Genomic DNA, 17,865 nt, shown 5'->3' with positions numbered 1-17,865 from the left:
GAAATGTTTTCTTTATAACCTAAAATAACAATGGGCATCCTGGTGGTTAAGATGCATACCATATAACTGCAATGTTCCCCGGTTCGATCACAGCAGTCATACCCTTCTTTCTCTCCCCATGTTTCCTGTCTCTATCTCTATTGTCACTATCCAATAAACTAGAATTACAGCCCTGCGGTTGTATGCCTCAGCCAACCAGTCAAGTTGCACTTTACATCCATGTCTGTCCAGACTCACATAATATATGTAGTGAATGCTTGGAAGAAATTTAATAAAAAAGGTATAAAGTGTATTTTTTGGCTAAATGGAAGTTATCACTATATTGATGATACATATGTATGATTCTATGATGAATATACATTGTTGAACTGATTAATGAAGGATTATCATAGATGTATTGGTCAAACAAGGTGACATGTTCAAATGTCTTGTTTTGTCTAACCAACAGTCCAAAAACCAAAGATATTAAATTTACAATCATATAAAACGGATAAAAGCAGCAAATCCTCACATTTGAAAAGCAAAAACCTTCAAAAAGGTAGCATGTTTGCTTGATGGATTACTTAAACAATTAATCCATTATTAACATTGTTGTTGATGAATTTAATGTTGATATGTTTATAGACCAATCATTTCTGCAATACAATTTGCTTTGTTACTTTCCACCTTTGGTATTTTGTCTGTGTAATTAGTCAGGAAAATGACAATAGCGAATGACCACAAACAGACAGAGAGGCCAGTCATGGTGTGTAATGATCTGTGGAAATAGGCACACACACATGCTCTCTCGCTCTTTCTCACACATACATTCATGAGGCTGGCTGTTGCTCACTGTGAGTCTAATTATAAGTATACTTTGAAAATGGACATGACTCTCTTTCTTTACTCCTGCATTGCTTCCTTATTTCCTCTCTGACACTGACTTCCCATGTTTCTTCTCTGATGGTGTTTCTTGTGGGACTGGATGTGTGAAGGTAATTAACCCGAAGTAGACGAGACATCTGCCCTCTCTCCCTGCAGTGGACAGTTGTTGATAAATCAGGAAAGAGAAAAGGGCACAAAGTGAAAGTGAGAGTGTGTTTCTACCTGTTTCGGTGCTGTATTTCTGTCCTTCTTTTCACCCATTACAGCCAAATCTAAACACACTGCAAATTCTCTGTCTATCCATTAGTTGTCTCTACCTCTTGTGCAGTCTTTTGTAACATTGCCATTACGAAGCCTCACAATTTCCCAAGCACTCTTTCATGAGCCGTATTGCTCTTTGCCTCCTTGCTTCATCCCACCCATCTGTTCGACCCTCATTTAGTCACACCTGATGGGTTTTTCCACTCCTGATGAATTAGTCTGAAAGGATTTGCAGGTGAATCGTGTTCCTAAACGCACCTGTTTGACATACAACTCTGTCTCTTCATGCACTGAGGTAAACAGGTGCTAGCAGCAAAATGCGCTCAAATATCAAAAGTAGAAGTATGAAATGGTCCCTTTTACAAAGTTATCCTTATGGGAAAAAACTAAATTAATTGGGATTGTTATGCTTACACAACAGGTGAAATAGACTGGTAGAATTAGACCACTGAATCAAAACCCACATCTCAAACTTTGTTGTGGGATTCAATTAGTTTTGGGTTGCTTTTCCCCAGTTGGGGAAACATCTGAGCCTGGTTATTTCATATAAATACATAATTGACAAATGTCTATAATTCCATTCTTGCAGAGCATTGCAGGTGTACTGTAAGGGGCAAAACTAATTTAATTTGTGTGAATGATTTACTTATTTATGCTCTTGAATTGATAGTTTGTGTGCACAAACAGGAACAGGGCCAAAGGGGTTGAATGCTCTTACTTTAGGTGCACAAGTTATTAATGCAAGAGCACGAATAAGTAATTCAAGTGAATACATTTGAGCACACATCATTATTATTATGGCTCCGAAGGCCCATAATAATAGGTCGTCACAACAATGGCATGGCCCCGGGCTCCGTACTCTCTTTTCTAAGACAGGTGAGTTTGTCTTGCAGTTTTAGCAGAAGCAGACTAATAAACATGGCCTGGCTGTGTTGGCTAGCTAGCTACCTTAGCCAAAGTGCTAGAAACCATCTTATCAAGATTAATCTTTAGTTAAATACTAGTTCCTTTTAAGAGATCACAAGAAAACTGCTGCGTCTGCAGCACGACTAGCTAACTGTTCGTTAGCCATCATGGTAGCTAACCCAGCTAGACAGCAAGCAAACATAGCCAGCCAGTATAGCTAGTATTTTACCCCCTGCCCGCTCAAAAGGACAACACACTTGCTAGATCAAGCAGGCACATCTTTAATAGATCTTCTGAAGTAACTTATATGTTTGACTCAAGTTAATTAATTGCATTTAATTAAATCACTGTTACTGTTGACACTTAAGAAATTGAGGGGAGGTTCTTAGTTTCTTAAGCGTCTATGTTTTACAGTAACAGTGATGTTGATTTCTTAGATATCCAGGAAAACAATGACTCAGGGAGCCAAGACAATCTTTTACTCTCCCTTAACTACTGTTTTCCAACATTACCATTTCCTTGCTTATTTAAACAGCAATTTGTCCTTGTATGAAAATATGTCAATATCAGTTGCTGGTCTCTGTGAATTTGATAAGATAAGCTAACTGTACAAACTAGCAAAGTCAGTGTTACCTGAAAATGACATCTGATGTCATTTTCATTATGTCGCTCACTAGTAATCACTTAGGTCAAAATCACCTTCAAAAATGGCTGAGGCAGGATGAAGAATGGAACAGTAGTAATTCCCATTTCCGGAGTTGAAGGATTACATGCTCAGTAAAATCTCTGAAACCATCAGAATTATGTGTACATAGCATTAGGTCATTGAGGTCAAAACAAGCCTGTTTTTCACACTTTGGAGACTTCAGGCCTTTCTCACAGTGGTCCTGAGGACTGCCAAACACAGATAGAAGCAACAACATTAATCATGGCTTCATTCCATTCAGGTGTGCTACTGCATGAATTTTGATAGGGTAGTGTTGTCTCAAATTGAACACAGCAACGATTGTCCACTTTTTCTTCTTCTTCTTTTTAATGGCGAATTGCAACTGTTCACGGTACCAAATCATTACAGACTGCTAAATTAACCCAATAAACATACTGATGGCTTCTATCCGACAATAGTATAATGATACTTATTGGGAAAAAACACATGTATAACCTTACATTTGTATAGTGCAGTGTTCACCAAAGCAACCGCAACTGCTCCCCTTCCGCTACGTAGCCAAGATGGCGACCATTGAGGGTGAGAAGTGTTCACCGTTCCACACTCAACTTTTTCACCATTATGAGTACATCATCCAGGCACTCATAGTGCACTGCATTGTGCCATAATTCTCAGTGTGAACGCACTTATGCCCTCAAGATAGCAAGTGTAAGTATGGAAGTACGCAGACTGAGCCACAGCTCTATTTTTATCCAACAAGCTGTTATACTGATGTAAAATCAAAGTAACTGCATGAACAGGTAAACATAGTGGAGTAAAATGTACAATATTTCTTTCTGAAATGTAGTTGAGTAAACATTAAATGTCCCAAAAATGGAAGTACAGTGCAAAATGTTCAATTACAATACTTTAGTATATACTTTCTTCCCAACTCTACTGGATCCTGCTGCTGATCCTGCACCTGTGCTGCCCCCAACACTTACTGAGGATCTGACCCACATGGCCCTAACACTTCTCCTCAGGACAGTTGTGGTTAAACAGGCCTGAATATTCATGAGTGTTAAGCTCATTAAAGGTGGCTTTACAATCAGTGAATGTGTGTGTTTTTGTTTGTCCCATTCATCTCTCCAACCGTTGTTTACCTGGCAGTTTCTGCAGGTGAGCAGCCCACTCTGGCTGAGCTTTCATGTTGTGTGGTCTGAATGCTTTATGCCCATTATTTGATTTTTTTATCGTATTATTATTATTGCTTTAATTGTCTTTTGATTTCATTCATTTTACTTCACTTGTGTTTTAATTGTTTTAATCCTACTTACCCACCACGTAGAACTCTTTTGAACCTCCATGCATCTCTACAATCCAAAGTTAGTTTAATCCTGCTTCCTGTCAGCAGGTGAGTTTGAAACAGACATGTTAACATCGTTAGGAAAGAGAGGCAAGTTCCAGCCTCTACTAGTTTCTCACTCAACAAAAAAAGGACTTTGTACTTCAATAACCTGTATGAAAATGCTAAACAAATGGAGCATAGCATTAGTTCAGGCAGAGGACTGAAGTCACACTTGTGTCGGTTGCTTCCTTCATGCTTCACTATCAGTGGATCACTCTTCAGTTGCTTAGCTACTAACTGACAATCACCGTCCAGTCCTATTCATGCGGGTGTACAGCGCGAACATTTTAACCTGACACTTCTCACTATCACCCTGCTGATATGCACAGGCCAACGCTGCTGCAGCTCCCTCCACCACCCCAACCACCTCCTCATGAGCTAAGTTCGAGTTGTTGAACAAAGATACATTTTAGGTTTTTATTGATGGGGATTAGTTCTCTCAGAATCTTTTTTGCTGCTCAGATTTGCTGAGAGCTCCTTCAAAGAGCAGAGCCTTTTCTGCCAAAATCTATACAAATAAAGTTTGATTGACTGATCAATGCTTGTGTGTTTGTGTTTGGTGGGCTGGTTAAGCCACTGGGGAGACCATACAGGAGCAGCTGGGACTGTGACTCCCTCTTAACAGTCCAGTTTTGTAAAAGCTGACTGGAGAAGTGAAGCGGTGCCTCAGTCTACTTCAGTCAGTGTTTGGGCTTGAAGCAGCTCATACCTGTCGCTTCACAGCACTAATTGTCATGTCTTTGCTTTGAATAATCACAGGAAGGGTGACAAATAATGCAATCAATTCTGAGTGACACCAGCTGTGTCGTGCACAGGCAAGCAGTAGACTGTCTCACCGAGTGTGTAGCTTTCACAACCTTTTCAGAGTGGAGAGACAGAGCGGAGCTTATCTGCCTGCAATGACCCTGTCGCGCAACTCAAAACACTTCAAAACAAAGAAAATTCATATTTCGGGTGTAATCATGCTTTCAGACAGCATCTCAGATGGAAAACAAAGCTCGGCCCTTCTGAAGGACAAGTTGTTCCAGTGGCTGACTTTTTTTTCTGAGGCATTGAAGGGAGGATAATGGATGAATCTCCTCTGATTCAGTTGGCTCATCTGAGCTGCAGAGATGAAACAAGGCCAGGCCAGGTTGACCACTCAGTACCTTTAATCCAGACATCTCCTCACCTGATTAGTTCCCTTGATTGTTTTGGCTGCTCTGCCAAGTGAAGAACGGTAATTTGATAACAGGAAGTAAATGTGCTCGCTATGCTTTTGATTACAGAGCCGCGATCATCAGCTGCAGTGAGATTTACATGCAGGTGTGGTTTAATCTATAGTATAGTTTGAGATGGTATTTTAATAATGATGCATGGGTTATGTACAGTATATGTTACGGTAAATGGACTGTACTTGTATATCGCTGTTTGCAAAGCTGACTCCTCATGCAAGCACCTACCAAAACACCTACATTATTTACATTCCAAACTCTAATGCTGAAGTGTTGTTACTTGGCTGAAATGAGAAGTTACTAGTGTAAAAATTACCCAAGCTAAAGCAAATGTAGCTCTTTAGATTTGCAGGATGTAAACAGTAAAATTTGACAGAAGAAGACAAATAATAGTTTTGGTCTGAGAGGGGGGCAGCAACTAGGAGTGTCCGCTTTCATTAGATTAACTTTTTTTTATGGAAATTGGACATATTTTGTATCTATTGATAAATGTGATTTTGAGAGTTGTTTCTCTTCTATTAGAAGTTAGACTGCCAGTGGCAGTAATGCAGAGGTTGGCTGTGGTTATCCTTTAATGAGGAACCTCCATACAGTAATCAATTCCCCGGACAGAAAAACACGGGAGCTCACTCCCTTTAACACCCTCTGAAGTAGGTGAAGAGGAGGAGGAAGGAAAAAGTGACCCTGCAGCCTGTAATGATTCTAAGCTTAATTCTAATCTTGACGTTAAAACCAATCTTAAGGGACCTAATGTTTGTCTGTAATGGGGCACGAGTTCCCACTATGTAAGTATGTGTTTAAATCAATGTGATTAAAAGACACAGACCTGTCCTGGTGGAGTGGTTGTTCTCCTCCTGTTTGAGGATCTGGTTGCATTCTTCCTGAGCCTTCATGTGCTGAACCACCAGGGCGCAGTCTGGGTGGATGGCCTCTGTCTAAGAAGACAGAAACCAGAGTTGAGTTGCACATGAAAACACTCTATGCTACTTTAGCATTGGTTACACTGACAATGACACCAGAAGTCTGCAGGAATCACCAGATGAATGATAGGAATAATGTCTGAGCCAAACATGACACTATAATATTAATGTAACACTGATACAAGTATTTTATACAACAATACTACAATACTACAGTACACTATTTAGGATGAGATGAATGTTTTAAAATCACATTGACAGTAATTCCTATAAAAATATAGGAAAAATAGAATTATAATAAATGTAATTATTGGTATCTGTCTTTAACAGAAATCTTGTGACACAAGTTGGTCAATATAAATACAATTAAACAAAAATACCAACAGAATAACACCAATATAAATATGGAAACTTCCATAAAAACATTAATTTGCATAATACATAAGTATAAAACAGGCAATATGTTTTTCAGAGCTACTTAAAGCTTAAATCTATAAATGCATTCAGTTAAACTATTGGAATTGTTTGCCTTTTCATGGTGAAGTGTTAGATTTTCAATACATTCACCCTGTCTGAACTCTGTGCTGCTATTCATCGCGTTATCATGCCAATAATGTTTGCTCAGAACACAGCCATCCCATAGTACTTTTTGTAGCTTCACACATTAAAATCAACACACGAATACATAGAAAGTCTAATACAGTTTGGTAGCTGGCACATAATTCAACTTTTGCAAGTGTGGCTGATCAACACGAAATTGCTGATTCAGCATGAAATTGGTTTATAAGACAACCAAGGGAAGAACAGGGATTCAAACATAATGCAGAACACAGAAAGTTGCATATTTCAGCCTTAAATTGATCCCTTAAAAATGTATTCTGACAGACAGAGGAAGCCTGTGCTGTGGGCTTTTGGGATTTTTTCACCAAGGTCACCAGGGTTTGTTCACTAGCACAAACATGAAGCCATTTAAATGCAGAAAGTGCATTAAAATGTCTGTGGTGACCTGGTGACTGCATTAAAATTTTTAAAAACCCTTTATAAATAATATAATTTAATAGCCATTGATACCACGTAAGCAGTGTGTGAGTATGTGTCAATTACTGACATATCGATCTGTCCATCTTTTAACATTTTGCTGTTGTCTGCAGAACGTTCATGTTAGTTTAATCTAATCCTTGTTTAATACATATCATTGCCCTAACTCTCACCCCACTTGAAAACCGAGAGGGTGTTGGCGTTTCCCTTCCAGTGATGAACCTCTATACGGAGATCAGCACCCCTGACAGCTGAAACGTGGGAGTTCAACAACTTCCTCATAAAGTCCTGACATCTACTGTCAAGGCTCCCCTGCCTTGCACTTCCTATCACGGCTTCTGAAGAACGTGAAGCGGAGGACAGAAACCTGCAGACCCATAGGCCTATAATAATCTTAGACGATGTATAAATCCACATATACCAAGAAAATATAGATTCCAGCAGCATCTCCACCCTGCAGTCAAATTAATTTTGTGCAATCGTGTCACAATATTGATATATTATACTGTCAAGTGAGAAGTAATCCCTGTAATTGCTTTGAAGGTGTGTAATTGATTTGGGTGAATGTATTTGGTTTAAAATGTGTGAACCATCGCAGGTAGAACACCTGCCTGTTGGACAGATGGAGACACTGCAGGTGAGCGTGACATTTGACCGTATCCTCTCACAGTGCTGCAGTGTCCAGGATTAACACGAGAGGAGACGCTCACTCCTATTGGACAGAAACACCTCCTGGCCAAGATGTTATTGTCTATAGGTCAATCTGTGTATGTCTACAGTGTGTATACGTGTGTTTCCTTCATTGAACCAGTTGTTGAGAAACAAAAAAAAATATGTAGGACCTCTTTCTTGTGAATGTTTTGCACGTATGTTCATTCACATTGTATGTTATTATGTTAAAAAATGTAATCATTACGTTTCTCTTAAAACATATTTGTTGTAAATTAAAAGCACATAAACACACTTTTTAAGAGACAGGGTTGCTTGTTTCACCGGCTCAAAAGGATGCACTCACAAAATAAACTCATAAACTCATACCAGGGTTTCCCTACTTGTTTGTCTATGACCCCATTTCCACTTGGTATTGACATGAAATTTGTATCCGGGCACGTAATATTAATAACAATGTCAGATCAGGGGTCTTTGCTCGGTATTAATAATGCTCGCACTGTGCTCACATCTCAAAATGTAATTTAGTGGGTGGAGCTGGCAGGCTTGTCAACATACTTGGCACATCCCTGCTGCATGGACTCATATTTAACCTTTACCAAAGAAGAGTTTTCTTGCGATAGCAGAAAGAGGCCAAGGTATGTGACCTTCCAACTTGTTGGATGGGTGGATTTTTAGTCATGCTAGTGTAGGCGGTGGGTCCCCCCGTTTGGGCCAGACTGCCGCCAGACAGACTGCCATGAAATTTTGTAGACATTCATGATCCCCAGTGGATGAATCCTACTGACTTTGGTGATCCCCTTTCCTCTAGCGGCACCAGCAGATCAAAGTTTTCACTTATCTAGTGAAATATCTCAACATCTAGAAGACGGATTGGCACAAAATTTGGTTCAGACATTCATGCTTCTCAGACAGTGAATCCTTAAGGACTGGTGATCTCCTCACTCTTCCTCGCTACCATGACGTTGGCATGTGGGTTTGAGTGAAATGTAGTACAGACATTCATCTTCCACTTAGGCTAAATTGTAATAACTTTGGTTATCCTCTGACTTTTCATCTAGCGCCATCACCAGGTCAAAATTTCACATTGTCGCACACTCTGGTCTGTGACCAAATTCCTGCAAAACTAATGACATTCCCATCAGCCTCAGCTTGTGTTGAGCAAATGTTAGCATGCTAACATTCTCAACCAAGATGGTGAACATTATACCTGCTCAACATCAGCATGTTAGCATGTCGATGTTAGCATTTAGCTCGAAGCACAGCCTCACACAGCCCCTTTTGGAGGTTATGACTTACAGGTTGGGATCTACTGCCTTATACAGTAAATCCAGGCTTTCTGATAAATAACCCCATCAGTTCCTTACATAACACAGACTACTATACTTGGATGAGACTGTAACAGCAATCTGAATGATGATGGAGGCTCCTCTTCTTAAATATCCTCCTTATTTTCCAACCCATTCTAAATTAAATACTCTCATTTTCTATTTTAAGGATTATCTGTTAAATGCACAGTGCCCTCTAAACACATAACTGTACATGTGAAGAATTTACTGTGAAAAGGCTAAATATTTACACAATTTATTTAAACTGGGTGGCCCATAAACTCCTACATCAGTAATAGTTTATACCTAGAGCAACAACAAATGACTAGCTGAAAAACTTGATCTGGCAGCTCAATCTGGCAGCACAGCCTCACCATGACACCAGACAGCACAGTCATATCTGCCCTTCAGGTTCATGGAACAAACCTCCTTTAAAGAAGCCAGATAGTGGCACGACATGCTGTCTTATGAAGCAACACAATGTGTCATTTTACAGTTTAGTGATGTGCAGAGAATCAGATGTAACTCATATGATGAGGTGCAGAGTTCATAGATGCAGAATAATAAAATCAAAATGTGTGTGTGCGAGTGAAGAGCTGGAGTGCCATTTGAGCATGCACTTTAATTATTGTAACCCTCAGTCCTAAATGGCAACAGTTTACGTGGTTGCAATGTCATTTAAATTCAATCACTGTCTTAACTGGGTCATTATCGCGGGGCGGCGATCGCCTCCAGTGACCCTTTACCATCATTTACATTCAAAATTTCACAGTGATACAATAGACAGGTAATCACCAGGTCTCTGATGACATTAGAGAGAAAGAGAGTGAGAGAGAGAGAGACAGAGAGAGAGAGAGAGAGTGTGTGTGTTTGTGTGTGTCTACTGATGGCCCTTTAATGTTTTCAATCTACATCTTACCTCCAGGTCAAGTAATTAACAATATTTCTTCTCATTTTTACGCTGATGATACACAGGTGTATTAAATCCATCAGACCTCTTCTCTCACTCACATCCTGTGTTGCAGAAATTAAAGGAATAGTTTGACATTTTTGGAACTATGCTAATTTGCTTTCCTCGCTTTCAGGTCAGAGTTTTCAATTATACACTGAAATAGCTCAGCGTCTAACTGATGGATTGGCAGTGTACATGCATGTTTCCCAGATGTTGAATTCTGATGATTTTGGTGATCACCTGACTTTTCCTCTAGAGCCACCATGATGTTAACATTTGTGGTTTTGAGTGAAATGTCTCAACAACTATTGGATGGATTTCCATGATTATACATTTTATTATTATTATACAACAGCCTGTGTTGTATAATTAAGCTATCATAGGCCCATGTTGGCAGCATTAAATGTGGTGTCTAATAAAGCAAAATTTGGTAGTAAGGGTAGAATAGCATCTAACTGTAGCATATTTTGTATCTGATATGGTATTGTATTGTTTAATTAGACTATGATCTTGTAAAATGGTGTCTAATTGTGTATTAGGATCTCCTATTTGGTTTCTAATTAGAGTACAATTTGGTATAATAGTGTCTAAGAAGGGTATAACTGTGTTTGTTTACTGTCTAATAAAAAAACATATATTTTAGTTTTGGTCTAATTGATACAAGTACGTCTGATTACGTCTTATTAGTGTACAATGAAATAAAGTGCGACCCTTTGTGTTAATAAGCAAATGTTAGCATGCTAACATGCTAAACTAAGATGGTGAACATGGTAAACACTATACCTGCTACCTGTACCTGTACAGCCTCACAGAGCTCTTAGTCTTGTTGATTTGTGACCCCTTAAAAGCCCGCCCCCTCCATGTTAGCAGATGGGACATGAGCCAAACGAAAAACTCAAAGTACACGTCAAATACATTTTCCCCAAAGATGGTTTGTGTCATTTTAGGTAGTTCTTATCACGGTGATGTGTGTTCAAGTGTTCGTTTTTCTGATAAGTTTGGTTTTAATTAGTTATTTGATGCTATAAAAATGGGGTTTCACGTCATGATTGACAGCTGAGCCCTGCTCGCGATTGAGTCAGCCGGGTGTATGGGCGGGACCTCGATACCGCGGCTCCAACTCCGATCACTAATGCGCAGACTCTGGCTCCAAATGACGTCAAAAGCACAAGATGGCAGCGGGGATATTTTGGCTTCATTACAGTCTATGGGGAGGAAGTGGAGACGCGTCGTCCATCTTTATATAGGCCTACAGTCTATGGTTGTAAGCAGTTCCACCAAATAGTAATTTTTCTCCTCTAAATCTCTTTGATTGTATAATGGTTAGAGAATTTTTTTTAATGTATATAGCATAATAAATGCATAATAATAATAATGTTTAGATTCTCATCATCTCATGACCCATCACATTTACCTTGTGACCCATCCTGACATGCAGGCTGGGAACCTCAAGCCTCAGCTATGAAAAAAAAGACTTTAATAAATCTGAATTTCCCTTCAAACTTCTCTGAACGTTTTTGCAGCATAACAAAGTCAACCATGTCTCATCTTAGGAGCAGCATTGCATCATTTTTTTCACTTCCAGAGACACAAACTGTTCCTGCAACTGGATTACTGTCACTCATTATTCGCCCCATAAATCCATTAACTGTCCATTTGAACAAAATACAGCCACCAGGAAAGGTAATTCACAGAATCGAGAAACACTGGAGAACACTTCCTCCACTTTGACCTCTCTGCACTGGTTACCTGTGGCATTTAGAATTGATTTGAAGGTTTTATGGCTTGTTTTTAAGGCAGAGGCACGACTTGCCTCAGGCTGGAGACAGAGGGTAGTGATGTCAGGGCTCAAAGCCTCTGTTCTTCTTCTGTTGAAACTCTGAAGAGAAACCTGAGTGTTCTCTATTAAAGGTGTATAAAGGCGAATGAAATTACATACATTTACTTAAGTACTGTGCTTAAGTCGAGGTACTTTACCTTACTTGAATATTTCTAATTTATGCTACTTTATACTTCTACCCCGCTAAATATTAGAGAACAATATTGTATTTTTCTATTCCACTACATTTATCTGACTGTTATAGTTACACATTACTTTTCAGATTAATATTCTACATGCAAAACACATAGTTTTTAAATAATAATGCATTGTTATAGATTAAACCACCCATCATTATTTAAAATAGCTCCACCTCCATCAAATACAATGGTAAAATACTGCTTACACAACGCATAAGTAATATTATTATAATACTATATATATACAACCCCTCCTTGTCCAAGTAAGAAAATCAGCTCCTATAGACATCATCATAACTACATCTCTATGATACTTACTGTACAAATGTTGATGTAATACGTATTAGATGTATTAAAACGTAGGCTACAGATTATCTGTGTATCTGTGGTTTGCAGAAACATACAATTGATACATTTTTTTCAGGCAACTAGGCTGGATCAAATGATGATGTGTAATGTGAAATGTGTCGCTCGTAGCACCAAACCCACAGATAATTATCACCGACTCTGCAGTTTCCCTCAGCTCTACATGAGCATTTTAGCGTCTTTAAGTTGAGTCAAACTGTTTTGGTTTTAAGGTCCACGCTGTTACTGTTTTGGTTCAGTCTTTCCGCTCTCATCAACCATCTCCAGCCGCAGTCAGCAACTGTTTTCAGTGAAAAAGCTCTAAAAACCCAGAGTGCACCAGCTCAGCACCGAACAAGACAGACAAAGTTAGCTACTAGCTGCTGAACATAGTGGCACGTGGCTGCTGGAGACCAAACCAGAGCTAAAAGCAAAGTGAATACATTCATCTGGTTGAAACACACCTTCAACTGAATGCTAATGTTGTCCCGTGTCTGCTGGATGTGTAAATAGACAACTATTTACTCACACATTCGTTGCAACAACTTTGTGAGGTTATTGTATAACTGTTTGTTCCGCTGCCCACAAGTGGTCATAAAAAAAGCTTTAAGTTCTACAGTTTTAAATGCAGGACTTCCACATGTAATGGAGCAGTTTTACAGTGTGGTATTGCTACTTTCCCTTTATACTTCTTCCATTACTGTTTTTTTAGTGTTTTACAGGTTTTTTTATAGTTTGTATTTTTCTTCCAAATAACTGCATTCATCATATCATATACTATATAAGCTCTTGCACATTTTGTTGTCACATTTCCTTATCTGTTTTTGAATTTCATCACTAATTGTGGACTGCTTTGGACAAAAGCCAAATGAATGTAAGGTAATGAATGTGGCAATGGGTAAATCTGTTTTTAAGAATTGCTAAAAATCCTCACAGTATATTAAAAAGGCTATAAAATGTCAACAAAGAGCAAGAAAAAGAGACAGAAATGTGAATGTGTGCACACTAAATCACTCCTGCCATGATAAAGCTAGATGCAATTACAGTGACATCGCAGGTCAGTAAGTGGTATTAGACATCCATCCTGCTGTCAGCAATATCACTAATCTATAATGAAAATGCAGAGAGGATAAAATGAGCATCTTCAGTCCTGATACCAATCAGAAGTAAAGCAGAATCTCTGGAGGAAGCAGCTAATAAAGGTAGGGACAACACAGGATCATTAACAGCCTTCAGGATCAGGAAACACATCACAAAACCAAATCCTCCATCATGATGTGGGATTTAGACTCTGATGAACCCTCAGGTGAGCAAACAGCTGATGGAGAGGAAATTCCACCAGCATAGCATTAAATCCAAGTTCAAATGAGGATAAAATGGAATAAAATAGGAATATTCTTCACCCTGAATTGTCTGTATTATTTGAATTTCAAACCGACGTATGTGCATATGCAGAAAAAGAGAAAGACAAAATATTAATGCTTTCTCTTTGCTGCTGTCTGTCTGGGGCCAAAGGCAGCAGAGTCAAGTGAGTGTCCAGTGTTAATGGAGTCTCAGGAGACACCACTGGATCTTTTCTTTTTATTTATTGAATATTTATTCGAGGTATATGTGCGTTTGTTTGTTTTTTATCACTGGTTGCTCCTGTTGAAAGCTGAAAGTTTCTCTGAGATTCATGTTTCATTTATCAGATGTTATGACTTTTCTTATTAGGACCCCAAAACAAAGCAAAAAGCAAAAGTCAAGCTGATTTGGCAAAAGTCTGGAATATCACACCACCACAGAGAATAGCCAATAATGGGGTTAAATATGAAACATCGATCATTAAATCACGTGATCCCCGGGGATTTGACACCACTCAAGACAAATGCATCCATCAGGTCGCCTAATTATGATCGTAATTCAATTCAGACACGTCAGACTCCAGGAGGGCAGCTTCTCATCCATACTTTTAGTGTTTGTGAGAGCATTTCCACCTTGAAAAATATTTTTAACTTTGCATGAATGTGGAATGAATCAGCAACTGACTTTCACAATGAAATATAGCAATTTAAAATATAAAAATAGTACACAATTGTTTAAAAACTGCTTATGGTATTACATCTATAACAGTCATAACATCTATCTGAACTTTTCCCCCTTTTATTCCACTATGACCCATGAATGGACATAATTAAACATGTAAAAAAAAATATACAAACCAAGTGGACAGCGACATACTTGTCGCCCAGAAATGGCCAAACAGAATACAAGAAAGAAGAAAATGACAAGTAAATAAACAAATATACAAATGAGTCAACAAGCACACTGTTAATATGCAATAGGCTATTAAAAGTAGCCATAATTATTTTACCAAACTTAACAATATTGGAACTCCAGCTTAGATTAATAGTAGTCTAACTGTTTTCTGGTTGTCAAAGCTAGGACAAAATAATATGTGATGTTACTTGTCACCTTGATTTCCTCAGACCTTTAAAATTGGCAGATTTCTGGCTACCACAGCAAAATGTAGACTGATTTGTTCATGTAGGGCTGAGCAATAAAAACTCTTTTTCAAAAATAAAATCAGTACATCATCATGTTCATTATCCCGCGTTATCATAAACCTCATCACGCCAATCCTGAAGATCCATAAGATTAGCCAGAGTGCTGCGAGTGGACTCACCGTTTCCCACACCGCCCAGCCCGTCGCCAGCTGCAGGAACAGACTCAAGTGAAGTAATGTGGCCGTCCATTTCAACCGCGAGCTTCCAGAGATGAACATACTGTGCAATAACATTCTTTAAGGTTTGTTCACTTTGAAAACAGCGCACAACAAAGTAAATATGTGTCCAAGGACAATGTCAGTCTTCTAGAATAAGAAACGACTTCCTTGTTAAATTTCCAGAACTGGAAACAATCCATGAACTGAGCCGCCAGTTGGCCGTTTGCAGATATGAATGTGGTCAGGTGTCTCTCCGGTGTCCGATGCAGGAGAAGGTCCGTATTGCGCGCGGAGGAGAGCCGGGACTCGACTGAGCCAAACAAGGTGCGCTCCCCCTGAAAAGGCAGAGACGGAGCGTTGCGCACAGACGCAGCAGCGGCGCAGAGACGGAGCGTTGCGCACAGACGCAGCAGCGGCGCAGAGACGGAGCGCTGACACACAGAGAGGACAGGATCTGGAGTCAATCTTTACCTGCGCACACTCCCTGCTGGAATCACATTCATACAGGCAGTTTTGGCTGAGTGACCTAAAACTAACCTTATATATAGGCCTGCTTAATAGTACTCCTCCTATCTCCCGTGCTATATACAGTATATGACAGATACTGCATGTCTGTGTTATCCTACATTTTTGCTAAATCTAATCGATTTCAAAACCATATCATCAAAATATCAGAGGCTAAAGTAGCCTCAGATCCTCTATTATAAGATGCAGTTGAAAACTCCAGAAAAAAATCTAGTAAATGGACCTTGAGTCAAGATTGTTTTGTCAAGCGATATTGTTTTCAAAGTCAAAAAATGAACATTCATGCTAAATTTCTAAAAACTATATTGTTTTCGTGTATGTTTGAAGCGCTCACCTGGGAAATTTGTCTCATAAAATTTTCAAATCCACATGAAAACTGTTAAAACTCACTCCAGTATTTCATAACATTAAGAATAATACTGGTGAACTGAACTGAACTGGATTAAAGTGAGTCTAGCTTTTCAAATAAGATACAGCCAAATACACTCAGGTATTACAGCTGAGGCTTTTCATGGACTGGTATGACCAAGTAGCTTATGGTGGCTAATGTTAGCAAACTTATCACAGTCTGGCTTTAATTGTTACATTATATTATGTGTGGTTTTGTTTTCTTCTGTGCAGTGTAAATGCTGCAGTGACTGAGTCCATTCAGCCCTTTTGCAGGCTACACAAATAAGATGATATAACTGTATTTCTAACTATGTACACAGTACATTTACTGTGATAAGACCGAAAGTGCAGGAGTGAGTTATGGCAGATTTGATAATGCCTGCACTGTGTGTATGTGTGTGTGTGTTGTCTCCTGTGGTACAGTAGGCATGCCCTTGTGTTATGTTTCATTACTCAGAACACACTTCATATAAACAGTTAGAATAAACATAAACAGTGCAGGTTGACAGCAGCCCATAGAGCAGCAATGTGTGTGTGTGTGTGTGTGTGTGTGTTTGTGTGCACCTTGCAGAGGTCGATGGATGACAGACGCTGCCTTTGGCTTTTCCACCAGACCACCAACAATGAACTTCCTGCAGACAGCAGCACCTGTGAGCACAGAGAAGAGTGGGGGCGGGTCTGATATCGCGGTTAGGCTGCACATAGTTTACATTTGTGCTTCATGAATACTACATATTGCAAGGCTGCATTCTGGAGCCTGAACAAGGCTGAGAGTAATGCGGCCGCTGTTGGTCTTCATTAGATATGTGTGTTCATGCATGTGTTTGCTGTGTATTTATCATGTTGTGGGGAAAACTCAGCTCATACAATCACGCTGTCCTCCAATCTGGGGACAAACATCCAGTGCCCAAAAGATAAACCATTTATTTTAGATTAAGATTTCCTCTTAGGGCAACAACTCTTCACACCTAAATGACAAAAAGGCTGTCTGTCATTGATTTTGGAAATGGCCCAAAATGATTCATATGAGCTGAGTTGGTTAAGGTTTGAGAAAGATCATCTCCATGATTAAAAAAACCCAAAGTCACATGTACTCCCGACCGTCCTCCTTAAAGATGTGTCTGAAATCACTGCCTCATTCATGCATTCAATATTTCTTACATAATAGTTTACTCTATGGTGATCGAATTAAGATTAAACAGACTTTTTTGACACTTATGAATTGTCATTATTTTCTGCCATCATTGACGTTCATATAGTGAAGTTTTGCATTGGGTGTACAAACTATGGACATTGTGGACATTTTTGAAGGCACTATATAAAGCATTTAAACACTTTTAGATACAAATAAAATAGCAGAAAGTAAATAGGTAGCAAATACAGTTATTTTAGACTTTTTGAGGTGGTAATTCCAACATCACACTTCATCTGTGTTTGCTATTTAGGGATTTAAAATTTCTGACTGAAATTTTGTTCAATGGAATCGCCACAATTAATGAATGTTCTTGCAGAGGTGAGGCTGATTTGTTTAATTTGTGTAGAGTTTCGACTTTGGACCTGTGAATTTGTGCTGTTGACCAACAGCAAACCATACCATATATCCTGTTCTATATTACCCTGCTCCTTTGAGAAAGTCACCACACTCATGCTACAATACTAAGGTGCAAGAAGGCAAA

General features: G+C 39.1%; 1 protein-coding gene across 1 annotated transcript in view; it reads right to left on the bottom strand.

Moving 5' to 3' along the window:
• LOC122877983 (pituitary adenylate cyclase-activating polypeptide type I receptor-like) overlaps positions 1-15,788 on the bottom strand; it is a 38,865-nt gene extending 23,077 nt beyond the window's left edge. Inside the window, exons 1-2 of the mRNA XM_044200233.1 lie at positions 15,236-15,788; positions 6,126-6,234 (exon numbers count right to left, since the gene is read on the bottom strand). Coding sequence (XP_044056168.1) covers positions 6,126-6,234; positions 15,236-15,349 — 223 coding nt within the window. The 5' untranslated portion in view covers positions 15,350-15,788. The remainder of the gene's footprint in view (positions 1-6,125; positions 6,235-15,235) is intronic.
• Between the last annotated feature and the right edge of the window lie 2,077 nt (positions 15,789-17,865).

This window comes from Siniperca chuatsi, linkage group LG6 (assembly GCF_020085105.1).
Source record: "Siniperca chuatsi isolate FFG_IHB_CAS linkage group LG6, ASM2008510v1, whole genome shotgun sequence".
NCBI classification, from domain to species: domain Eukaryota; kingdom Metazoa; phylum Chordata; class Actinopteri; order Centrarchiformes; family Sinipercidae; genus Siniperca; species Siniperca chuatsi.
This window is presented reverse-complemented; position numbering and strand designations above follow the sequence as displayed.